A 12,893-nucleotide genomic window follows, 5' to 3' on the forward strand; every position below is an offset into this window, starting at 1 on the left:
ATTTCTCTTCAATGGTAATGAAAAATTGAAAGCAGCAAATTAAATAGAAATAAGAGGTAACAATGAACAGAAAAATGATCTCAATCAGAAAAAGGACCCCGAAATATACCAGAAGCAGACCTACGAATACAAAATGTACAATAATTCATGCCATTTAATGTAAGTACAAATTTTCTTGAGGTCCATCACATAGTGTATAGATTCATTTTTATCTCTAAGAATTAGCTAAGAATTCTTAGATATTCTTATATTTTAAGAATCATGATAATCATGATGACCTTTGGTTAAACTTAATTAAAATAGAAAATATAAATTATATTCAAAAGGCTACATAGAAAAGTGGCTTGGAATACAATTTAGGAGCACCATGGTCAAAATAGCTATCATAAAGTGTTGGTATTTAAAATTTCGTAATTTCTTTTCATAAGACTGCAGGCTCTAAAATCAGACAGAACAGAATTGCTTCCCAATTTTGCCACTTAATCACTATCTATCTTTGGACAATTTTCTTAATGTCTCAGAGCCTTTGTTTCCCCATCTATACCTAATAATCGTACTCAGTTGATGTAAGTCACCCTTAAAAGATGCTTATCACATCACTTAACACATTAATCTTAAATACTAATTATTATCATTAAAAAATTTATTTTCTGAGGCTTTTGCAGATTCTTTGAAAGTCCCATTTTAGTAACTGAATAGTATTTCAATGTGACTACATTGTATTTTTCTTAAACATTTTCTTTTGTTGAAGTGGTTTTGTTGAAGTGGTTTTTGTTGGGTGGTTTTGTCTTTTTTCCTTTTTCATGAGTGTCATCAAATGGTATTAGATATTGTCTGTTTTCAATTTGAATACACATTAGCATATTCTTTTATAAAATTGAATATGGCCAATAATCTCATAGTATCAATTTGAATGTCAACAAAACAATGGCAAATCAAAAGATCATTGGCAGATTTAAAGTGCCAAAATGGCAGTATAATGTATGGAGAGTATAGTCCCAAAGAACATGTTTCTGGTTTGTGTCTTTCAGGTACTTCTCATTCTCCTTATACTTGGTTGCGTATCATTGGTCTACCCATACTTCTGTTATGTTTTTTGTCGATTGTTATCTATCTTGTTTGGAGAAAGAAAAAGTAAGTTGCATTCTACCTGTCTATGTCAGGGAAGATAGGTCAAAGAGGGGCTAGTTTTAAATATGAAGAAAGGACATTTCAAGGGCTTTGGCAAAAGTTATCGTGGAAAGAATGATGATGCAAAACTCTTTTCTATTTACTTAGTAATTCTGGCAGTCAAGAGTTTATTCTTGTTCAAATGACACCGTACTTGGGATTGTTATAAAAGTAGGCTGTTAGTCATTTCTGGTGAATTGAGCCTAAGATTCTTCCTTTAGAACAGATTTTGAAGGAGAGAGCATATGAACTTCAGACCCCTGGTGGGAGGGGATCCACTGAGTGGTGAAGAAGGCTGAGATTGGAAGCAAGAGATAATCTACCTCACAAAGCCACAGTAAGATGCAAGTAGTCTCACTTTATAGGACTTACGTAATAAAGTATATATTTATTTATTCAACAGATACCTCTTGAGTGTCCAAACTACTATGCATTATTCTCTGTGAGGGCAATAGAGACACAAATAAACAAAAATTTTAGAAGAGTATGTCTTAATAGGGAGAGGTAGTCAATGAAAAGTTAAAAGGAAGCAAGAGAACACTGGCTATACACTATTTAGAAAATAAGGCAGAATGATGTAATTGAAAGAGACTATGGGACTAGTTTATACTGAGTGGTTGCTCTGAGGAGTTGACGTTAAAATTGGGACCTGGATAAGAAAAGAGTTGTGAGTGACATTCTCATAGAAGAGTATTCCAGACAAAAAGGAGGAGTTATTGTAGGTACCAAGGTGGGAATGAGCTTGGTGTGTCCCAGGACAAAATGAGGTAAGTGTGCATAGAACAATGATTTAGAAATAGAGATGGGCTTTAGAACAGCTAAGGCCCTTAGGCCTTGAAAGGCATTTGGGATTTTTGCTACTTACAATACCAAACTACTGAAGTATTTAAAACAAGGGGGTAGAAGGATCTGATTGACACTATAAAAAGACCTCTGTCACTGGAACGTGGACAAAGTCTCTTAGAGCTCCAGAATGAATGAAAGAAGGTTTTTAAAGAGGTGATTGCCATAGTCAAGTTGGCAGTCAACAGTGGTCTGGACTAGGGTGGTAGCCCTTGGAACTAAGGAATTAGGGAGAGGTTTAGGATGACAAGATTTGCACCTGGATAGATGTGGGCGAAGGGGAAAAGGGAGAAATTATCTTGATGATTCTAAACATTTTGACAAAGATTGAAGAAACCTTTTATAAATGGGGAAAAATTAGAGGAATAACACATTTTTAGGGAGGATCAAGAGTTCTATTTTGAACATGTTAATTTTTAAATGCTTATTTGAATCCAAGAGAATATGTCAATTATATATGAACCTGGAATTTACAAAGCAGATGAGAGGTACACATTTGGGAGTGTAGTGGGTATTGGGTATATTCTTCAACAGGACAAATCGTAAGTTATGACTCTGACTATTACAGGGTAGAAATAACCTTCAAATTCTGTTAATGGAGTATTTTTATGCTGAATTAAACACTGAAAACATTTTGATCAATCTCTAAAGAGATCTCAATCTCCCAATTTTTATTCATAGAATACTTTTGCAATCTATTGCCATTAGGGGGAGTGTTTGGGCTGTCTTGTCTTACCGACTTATCAATGTCATCCTACCTATAGGTCAGAGAATGCTCTTGAAACTACACCCCAGCAGAGCCAGCCTGATGTGGAATCTTTAATCAACCAAGATTTTCCTGTAATCTTGTAATTGGTAGGTGTGTGACTTTTGCTGTCATTGTGCATAATTCAAATTTAAGACTTAACTTATTAAATCATCATATTAAATCATCCATTTGGTAGAACTAATTATCATTTGAAAAATAAATGGAAACAGATTTGTTTATATAATCCCGTTTCATGAACTAGTAGGTTCATGTGAAATTGTATTAATATTAAGGACAATATTTCTTTTCTTTTTTTTTTTTTTTACTTTTTTAAAAAATTAACATATAATGTATTATTAGCCCCAGGGGTACAAGTCTGTGAATTGTCAGGCTTACACACTTCCCAGCACTCACCATGGCACATACCCTCCCCAATGTCCATAACCCAACCACCTTCTCCCTACTTCTCCAACCCCCGGCAACCCTCAGTTTGTTTTGTGAAATTAAGAGTCTCTTATAGTTTGTCTCCCTCCCGATCCTATCTTGTTTCATTTTTTCCCTTCCTTACCCCCAAACCCACCACTTTGCCTCTCAAATTCCTCATATCAGGGAGAGCATATGATGATTGAAGAACAATATTTCTATTTGTCCCCTAATTCGGACCCTTCCAACCAACACCACCAGTTGAATGACTGCTTTGATTTTGTTTTGGGGTTTTTTTTTTTCCTGAGTGTTATTAAATACGAGCATGTCTTTGTGTACTTCTTTCCCATTCAGGTTTCCCTTTCTGTGAGGTTCTTATCTATATCTTCATGTAATTTCTGGTTGGTTGTCTGTATTTGCAGAATATTCTAGATTTTTTATGTACTAGGCAGTGATTACTTCTCCTTATTTGGTACCACTCTACTAAATTTCTCAGTTATATCATCGAAAGAACAGAAATATTTAAGCTTTGATGTTGTTAAATCCATCAATTTTTCACCTAACAGTTTGAGTTTAGGGACCTATTTAAGAAGTCATCATTTGTGTAAGTTCACAGAAATATAATCGCATTTATTAGCTTCATGTTTTTCTATTTCATATTTAAGTATTTTAACCTTTGTACATAATGTAGGAATGACATATATTGTTAATTTTCATCATATAGTGAGCCAGGTTTCCCAACATCATTTATATACTATCTGTCCTTTTCCTTATTGATGAGCTCTGTTTTTAGCTCTCTCAAGTAGAGAGTTGTTGCATGGTTTAATTTTTCTGTTTCTTCATGATTGCATATAATTTTTTATTATGGTCTTATGTTAAAATGTGGTAGGGAGGGATCCCTTTTTTTTTTTTTAAAGATTTTATTTATTTATTTGACAGAGAGAGATTACAAGTGGGCAGAGAGGCAGGCAGAGAGAGAGGAGGAAGCAGGCTCCCTGCTGAGCAGAGAGCCCGATGCGGGACTCGATCCCAGGACCCTGAGATCATGACCTGAGCCGAAGGCAGCGGCTTAACCCACTGAGCCACCCAGGCGCCCCGGGAGGGATCCCTTTTTTGTGTTTTTTAAAGATACATCCCATTCAGGGATACATACACACACATGCACATCATGAAATAAGTTTATTTCATTTAAAATATATAGCTGGAGTTTTGGTTAGTCTTATATTGAATTGACGGATTAATTTAATTTAGAGAGCATTGTTATCTGTACAATATAATTTAGTTCATCCATAAATATGCTATCTATTTATTCAAGTCTTTCTGAATGCCTTTTAGGAAAGTTTTAAAATTTTCTCTCTGTAGGTTTTGTGTTTGCTAAATTAATTCCTTGGTACTTTTAATTTGTTCACTATGATGAATGATATTTTAATTTTTTAGCGAAATTTCCTAGCTGGTTATTAGTGATTTAGGAACAGCTCTGGATTTTTTAGGTTAACTTGTTAGGATTTTTTAGGTTAATTTTTTAGATTAATTTGGAAACTTTGGTAAACTCTTCATTACTTAATAGTTTTTCTGTTTATCTAAAAGTTTTCCATTTAGATAATCATCTCTTATGCACTCAATAACATTTTTGCTTCTTTCTTTCTAATCTTTATAACTTTTTTAATGTTAAATAACACCAGTTACCTTTGTCTTGCTTTTCTGCAATTAAAGACTGTTTTAAACTTCACTAAATGTAATATTTACTGCAGTGTTTGGCTATTAAGCATATTATTGAGTTTAGAAAGTATTTATTTTCTGTCATTTTATCATATATATTTTTCTGTCATTTTATCATATATAGATTGTTGAACTTAAGTAATTTTGTATCTGTTACCATAGTCATATGAATTTTCCATAGTAGTCCATTAATATGATAAACAACATTGAGAGATATCTAGTGTTAAACCATTCTGGGAATATTTTTTTGCTTATATTCATAAATAGGACAAATTATATATATATATGTGTATATATATATATATATGGGAGATATGTATATATATGGGATATATATATATGGATAAAAAAGATAGGACAGGACAAATATATATATATATATATATACACACACACACGGGAGAAATATATATATATATATATATGGATATATATGGAAAAAGAAGATGTGATTGATATCTATCTATCTATATGAATATATATCAATTAACAATAGCAATTCACAGACATGCTAAAATTAGTCCATGAATCTCCTTCGTAGATAACCCAGGTGCTTTTCAACTTGCTGCTCCTGTGCTGGGTCTCGGAGTGACATGGTGTGCCGCCCCCTTAAGAGTCTCCATTTTTATATCCTGTTTTCCTGTATCTTATATTCTGGCTCTCCCCAAATTAAGCCCCACCAATTTTCAAAGCTCCTGGAGTTAAGTCCTACTGATTTCCAAAGCCAGATGTTAGTGTTTCAGGAGTGGAAGAAAATCTCTTGGACACAAAAGGGTAAAGTGAAGTGAAAGTTTACTAAGTGAAGGTGAGAGCAGAAAGGAAAGAAAAAGCTCTCTAGAGTGAGAGGGGTCCCGAATGGGTTGCCAAATGAGGGCTGTTAGTGGCGGTCTTTTATTAAGGACTGACCGGGAAGCTTGTGGCCTTGAGATTCTTGGGCTGTCTTGGCATGCTCCCTTATCTCTTGTTCTGCTCTGTCTCAGAGTCTCCACTTGCCAGCAATAGCTGTGAAGCCTAGTCAGGAAGGTCAAGGGCCTCCTATTTCCTCAGCCTACACCTTCATCCCTTCCCTATTCACGGACAGGACCTGTGGACAGAAAGAGCTAAACGGGGATCGTGAGCAGTGACTGATTGCATACTTCGTAATTCATGGGAGTTAGGGATAGCACAAGTCTCCAAGGAATCTGGAAGCAAGGCTTTCAGGACCTTGAAGGGCCTGTTGCTGCCAAGATATGGTTACTTTTTTTTTTTTTTTTAAGATTTTATTTATTTATTTGACAGAGAGAGATCACAAGTAGGCAGAGAAGCAGGCAGAGAGAGAGGAAGGGAAGCAGGCTCCCTGCTGAGCAGAGAGCCCGATGCGGGACTCGATTCCAGGACCCTGAGATCATGACCTGAGCCGAAGGCAGTGGCTTAACCCACTGAGCCACCCAGGCACCCAAGATATGGTTACTTTTAAATGGTCTCACTGATACACAGAATTTAAGAAACAAGGTCGAGGACCATGGGGGAAGAGAGGAAAAAAATGAAACAAGACTAAACCAGAGAGGGAGACAAACCATGGGACTCTTAATCTTAGAAAACAAAACCTGAGGATTGCTGGAGGGGAGAGGGGTGGTGAGAAGGGGTGGCTGGGGAGTGGACATTGGGGAAGGTATGTGTTATGGTGGGTGTTGTGTAAGACTGATGATATCACAGACCTGTACCCCTGACACAAATAATATGATATGTTAATTATAAAATAAAATAAAATAAACATTGTCTCTAAGGCAGCCAGGATCTCCTTGAGGAAGGTCACGTTTTGCACGTTTCAGATATCTATCAGTGAGCTGCAAGCTGTAAGACAATTTTAACTTAAGCTCATTTCTTTTGCCTTTGTTTCGCACATCGTTATGAGGTTTCATCCTCCCTTCCCCGTATCAGAGCCCGGGGTGCCTGATGTGGGCCTTGATCCCCTTGGTCCTCAAGGAGGACTCTGCACCTGTGATATCCCTACTGCTTATAGGTCACCCTGCTGGAAGTTTGGTTCATGGCTGCATCTCTCCCCTTCCTACCCTTTTCAATGGGACTTCCATTTATGTCCTATCTGTGAAAAGTCTATTCTACCAGTCTCGAGTTGTTTTCAGAGTGAGCTGCTTCACCTGTAACTGTTGCCTGGGTGTGTCAGCGGGAGGATGTGAACTCAGAATCCTCCTATTCTGAAATCTTCCCCCACTTCCCTGTCCTGTTTTCTTAATAACAGCCACCCTGGCATGTGTCAGGTCATATCTCATTGTGGTATTGATTTGCATTTCCTTGATGATTAATGACACTGAGTACTTCTTCACATGCCTGTTAGCAATTTATATCTTCTTTGGAGAAGTATCTGTTCAAATTTTTAGCCTATTTTTTAGTTTGTTATTAGTTTTCTCGCTGTTGAATTTCAGGAGTTCTTTATATGCTTTAGAGATTAACCTTTCTTACCCCCCAACCCACTCAACGGAGTCTTAATTCTGCCACTAACTAGCCTTTTTTTAAAAAAAAATTTAGATTCAATTAATTAATATTTAATGTATTATTTGTTTCAGGGGTACAGGTCTGTGATTCATCAGTCTTATATAATACCAGTGCTCATTACAACACATGCCCTTCCCGATGTCTATCACCCAGTTACCCCATCCCTCCACCCGTCTCCCCTCCAGCAACCCTCAGTTTGTTTCCTGAGATTAAGAGTCTCTTATGGTTTGTCTCTCTCTCTTTGGTTTCATCTTGTTTCGTTTTTGTTTGTTTGTTTGTTTTTTTCCTTTCTTCAAAGATTTTATTTATTTATTTGACAGAGAGAGATCACAAGTAGGCAGAGAGGCAGGCAGAGAGAGAGGAGGAAGCAGGCTCCCTGCTGAGCAGAGAGCCCAATGCGGGACTCGATCCCAGGACCCTGAGATCATGACCTGAGCCGAAGGCAGAGGCTTAACACACTGAGCCACCCAGGCGCCCTGTTTTTTTCCTTTCTTCCCCTATGATCCTCTGTCTTGTTTCTTAAGTTCCATGTATCAGAGAGATCATATGATAATTGTCCTTCTCTGGTTGACTTATTCGTTTAGCATAATACCCTCTAGTTCCATCCATGTTGTTGCAAATGGCAAGGTTTCTTTTTTTGATGGCTGCATAGTATTCCATTGTAGATATACACCACATCTTCTTTATCCATTCATCTGTTGATGGACATCTAGGTTCTTTCCATGGTTTGGCTATTGTGGACATTGCTGCTATAAACATTGGGGTGCATGTGCCCCTTCAGATCACTACATTTGTGTCTTTGGGGTAAATACCCAGTAGTGCGATTGCTGGGTCATGGGGTAGCTCTACTTTCAACTTTTTGAGGAAACTCCATACTGTTTTCCAGAGTGGCTGCACCAGCAGTGTAGGAGGGTTCCCCTTGGAGATTAATCTCTTATCAGGTAAATGGTTTGGAAACTTTCTTCCAGAGGTCAAATTATCTTTTATCACTCACACTGATTAATTTAAAAACATACCTGGAAACATGCCCTAAATAAAATGAAAACTTGTTTTAGAAACTCATTAAGCCAAATGATGTAACTCCAAGTTGAGAGAAGTTAAGATGCAGAGGCTCAGGGCAATAAACCGTCTGCAAGGGACTGGAGGACCACAAACATTTCGGGCTTGAGTCAAGACCTTTAAGAGTCATGTGGAGAATGAACCCTGAAAGCCACCAAAAGCTGTTGCCTATCCTGGAACTACTTACCGGTGTATCTGAATAATAGTTTCCTGTTTCAAGGATCAAGTATGTGCAAATAGGTTATAGTCTTAGAGGCATTAATAACAGTGAGAAACCAATATTTGCATTCTTGTGATGAATTTTCTGTTTTCTAAGGACTCCTAAAAGAACTTCCACCCATTCTATAGCTGCCTTTCAGTCTGTTGTTCCTTTGCCATGCAGTCGCTTTTTAGCTTCATATCGTCCCATTTGTCTATTTGCGTTTTTGTTGTCTGTACTTTTGTCATAGCCATGAAATCATTGCCAAAATCACCTGCATGAAACCTTTCTCCATGTTTTCTAGGAGCTTTATGGTTTCAGGTTTTACATTTAAGCCTTTAATCTATTTTGAGTTGATTTTTCTGATGTTGTAAAGGAAGGGCCCACTTTCATGCTTTTGAATGTAGATCTTTAGTTTTCCCAACATCATTTATTCAAGAGATGATCCTATCTCCATTGTGTGTTCTTGACTCCCTTGTAAAAAGTGGTTGACCACAAATGTGTGGATTTATTCCTGAATTCTCTAATCTATTCCCAAGGTCCATATGTCTGTCATTATACCAATTCTGCACTGTTTTGATTACTGTAGCTTAGTACTATATTCTTTTATTTATTTATTTTTTAAGATTTAATTTATTTATTTGACAGAGATTACAAGTAGGTGGAGAGGCAGGCAGAGAGAAAGGAAGGGAAGTAGGCTCCCTGCTGAGCAGAGAGCCTGGGATCATGACCTGAGCTGAAGGCAGAGGCTTTAACCCACTGAACCACCCAGGTGCCTCTTCGTACTTCTGAAACCAGGAAGCGTGATGCCTCCAGCTTCATTCTTCTTTCTCAAGATTGATTTAACTATTCATGGTTTTTTATGTCCCATGTGAATTATAGAATTGTGTGTCTTTTAAAATTTCTGTCAAAAAATGCTATGGGAATTTTGATAGGGATTGCATAAGAAACCCAACTCTATTCCTTAAGGAGCTAGAAAAAGAAGAAAAAACTGATCTCAAAGTTAGCAAAAGGAAGTAACAAAGATTTGAGCAGAAATACATGAATTAGAAAAAAAGAAAAATAGTAGAAAAAATGAACAAAACAGAAGGTTGGTTTTTGAAAAGATAAACAAAGTTGATAAACCATTAGCCAAACTAAGAAAATGAGTGAAGACTCAAATAAAATCAGAAATGAAAGAAAACCAATGTCCTATAAATAAAAAGGGTAATAAGATCCTATTATGAAAAATTACACACTAACAACCTGGGTAACCTAGAAGAAATGGATAAATTCCTAGAAACATCTAACCTCCCATGATTAAGTCATAAAGTAAAAAGTCTGAGTAGACCTATAACTCGTATGGAGAGTAAATCAGAAATCAAAAAACTTTGAACAGAGGAAAGGCAAGGACTGTATAGCTTCACCACTGAATTCCACCAAACATTTAAACAAGAATTAATGCCAGTGTTTCTCAAACTCCTTCAGAAAAATTGAAGCGGATGAATACTTCCAGACTAATTTTTTGAAGCCTTTCACTACCTCGACATCACAGCCAAAGATGTCACAAGAAAAACAGCTTCCAGCCAATATTCTGAAAAATATAAGTGTAAAAATCTTCCACAAAACACTGGCAGACTGAATCTAACAGCATATTAATAGGCTCATACAGGATGACCAAGTAGGATTTATCCCTGGGATGCAAGGATAATTCAGTATCTGAAAATTAATGAACATGCTACACTGTATTAACCACAATAAAGACTAAAAATCACATGATCATCTCATCACATGAAGAAAAAGGATTTGAAAAAAATTCTAAACACTTGCATGATAAAAACTTTGGAGAAACTAGGTATAGAAAGAAGGAAGGTATCTCATCATAATAAATGTCATGTATTAAAAACCCATAGCTAACAACCCACTCAATGGAAAAACACTGTAAGCTTGACCTCAATGATCAGGAAAACAGCGTGAATGTTCACTCTGGTCACTTTTGTTTAACATAATATTGGAAGTCTTAGCCAGAGTAATTAAGGGAGGAAAAAAAAAAAAGGCATAGAAATCAGTAAGGAAGACCTAAACTGTTCCTGTTTGCTGATGCCATGATCTTATATGTAGATAATCCCAAAGACTCCATAAGAAACTTTTAAAACAAATAAGCAATTTCAGTAAAGTTGCAGAGTATAAAATCAACCCACAAAAATCAGTTGTGTTTCTATACACTCACAATGAACTGTCTGAAAAGGAATTTGGAAAAACAATTCCGTTTACAATAATACCAAAAGGAGTAAAATGCTTAGGAACAAACCTAACAAAGGAGGTGAATGACTGCATACTGATGCGAAGCATTAATTAAGGGCACCTGGCTGGGTCAGCTGGGTTTGAGCTCAAGGTGGGTGTAGAGATTACTAAAAACAAATAACTTAAAAAAATTAATGAAGGAAATTAGAGAAGACACAGCAAATGGAACAATATCTCAGTAATATATTTGAAGACGTAATATTGTTAAAATGTCAGTCTTTAAATTTGTATGACCAGCTTGTCATTTTCAAATTTGTGTTTTTGTGTTTTCAAATTTGATATGAATGTTCATAACATTGTCTTATTTTTTCTATTTGTTATGTCTGTTCTACTTCTCATATATCATTCTATATTGTTTCTTTTTTTTTCTAATTTTCTTAGTAGTTTTTTAGAGGTCGGGGAGGGTCAAAGGGAGAGGGAGAGAGAAAATCTTAAGCAGGCTCCACGATCAGTGCAGAGCCCTATGAAGACCTCAATTTCACAACCCTCAGATCATGATCAGAGCCAAAATCAAGAGTCAGACACGTCACAGACTGAGCCATCCAGGTACCCCAATTTTCTTTGTAATTTTTTGCCATAGGTTTGCTCAATTAATTTCTAGAAACCCCCCCCCTTTTTTTTAAGATTTTATTTGTCAGAGAGAGAGCACAAGCAGGCAGAGTGGCAGGCAGAGAGTGAAGCAGGCTCCCCACAGAGCAGTTTGAGTCTCTGATGCCATTGATAGGATGTGTACCAGCAGGCAAGCCTAGTCTAGGAGGTTAAAGGTAGGTTAGTGAGAGTGGGAGGGTTGGTACTGACAAGCTCTGGAGAGCTGGGAATGTGCAGTTGTTGATGTGCTTCTGGCTTTGTGAGTAGGTTTACCCTATGACACTTGAAGTTGCGTGCTTGTGATATTTGCGTGCTCCTCTACAAATGATACCTTTGATGAAAAAAGTCTAAAAAAAATAAATATACTGTGAAGCAATGTTCATAAAAGATGACGTGGAATTCAAAGTTATTTTTCTTCAATATGAAAATTAACTCCTTGTCTTCTTGCACCAGTCACAGCCTTATGACATTTAATGTCACTTTGATCCTCTGTCCTTTGTGCATCTCTCTTCATTGTTGAAGTTTTTTAGACTTTGCTCCTTGATTTTCTTTTATATATATACATATATAACATATAATGTATTACTTATTTCAAGGGTACAGTTCTATGAATCATCAGTCTTATACAATTCACAGCACTCACCATAGCACATACCCTCCCCAGTGTCCATCTCCTTGATTTTCTTAATTTGATCTTCTTAATGTCACTATACTATGCCTATAAGTTGATTTTCTTTTATGTATCCTGTGTGGCTGCCCACGAATCATTAATCCTTTTGATTACGTTTGTCTGGAAAGCTCATATTACAGCCCTCGGATTTACAGGCCCATGGATCCTCAAATAAAAGCTCTTTCCTAGTACCTTGTTAGAGGGTGGTTGTAGGAAAACAGGAAGGTTTCAGAAAATAAATAATTCATAGATCTGTTTCCCTCTCTCTCTCTCTCTCTTTCTCTAAGAGCCAAGAACTCTGGAACTTGTTAAAATAAAAAAAGAATCCTTCTCATCAAAGCAAGTGGAAGGAAATCCCTGCCAGTAAGAAGACAACCAACCAACCAACCAACCAGTCACTCTGAAAGAAGAGATCATTACAGTTTGAATACAGAATTTGATTCTGGATAAAAATAAATGTGCATTTTTTAAAAAGTGTCTATTGGTTAAATTCGGCCTTAAAACATTTTTTAAAAAATTTTTCATAGGTGACATCTGGAGAAACTGAGTAACATTTCTCAAAATCTTCATTTCTGACATGCCTGTGTGGAATTGTATTATATTTCTGGACGTGAGAAGAACCCATCTTGAAGCTCCATTTTCCTTTCCAACTAATGAACTCTGAACAGAGCCAGAAGGGACAATAGTTTTACAAACAG

The 12,893-nt window shown here is 36.6% G+C and overlaps 1 protein-coding gene across 1 annotated transcript in view; it reads left to right on the plus strand.

Annotated features, from left to right (window-relative positions):
- Positions 1 to 12,668, plus strand: part of LOC122910418 (OX-2 membrane glycoprotein-like) — a 31,691-nt gene extending 19,023 nt beyond the window's left edge. The window contains exons 4-6 of the mRNA XM_044255048.1: positions 1,032 to 1,134; positions 2,778 to 2,868; positions 12,483 to 12,668. Of these exons, the coding sequence (XP_044110983.1) occupies positions 1,032 to 1,134; positions 2,778 to 2,865 (191 nt within the window). The 3' untranslated portion in view covers positions 2,866 to 2,868; positions 12,483 to 12,668. The remainder of the gene's footprint in view (positions 1 to 1,031; positions 1,135 to 2,777; positions 2,869 to 12,482) is intronic.
- The last annotated feature ends 225 nt before the right edge of the window (positions 12,669 to 12,893 follow it).

This window comes from Neovison vison, chromosome 6, assembly GCF_020171115.1.
Source record: "Neovison vison isolate M4711 chromosome 6, ASM_NN_V1, whole genome shotgun sequence".
In the NCBI taxonomy this organism is placed as follows: domain Eukaryota; kingdom Metazoa; phylum Chordata; class Mammalia; order Carnivora; family Mustelidae; genus Neogale; species Neogale vison.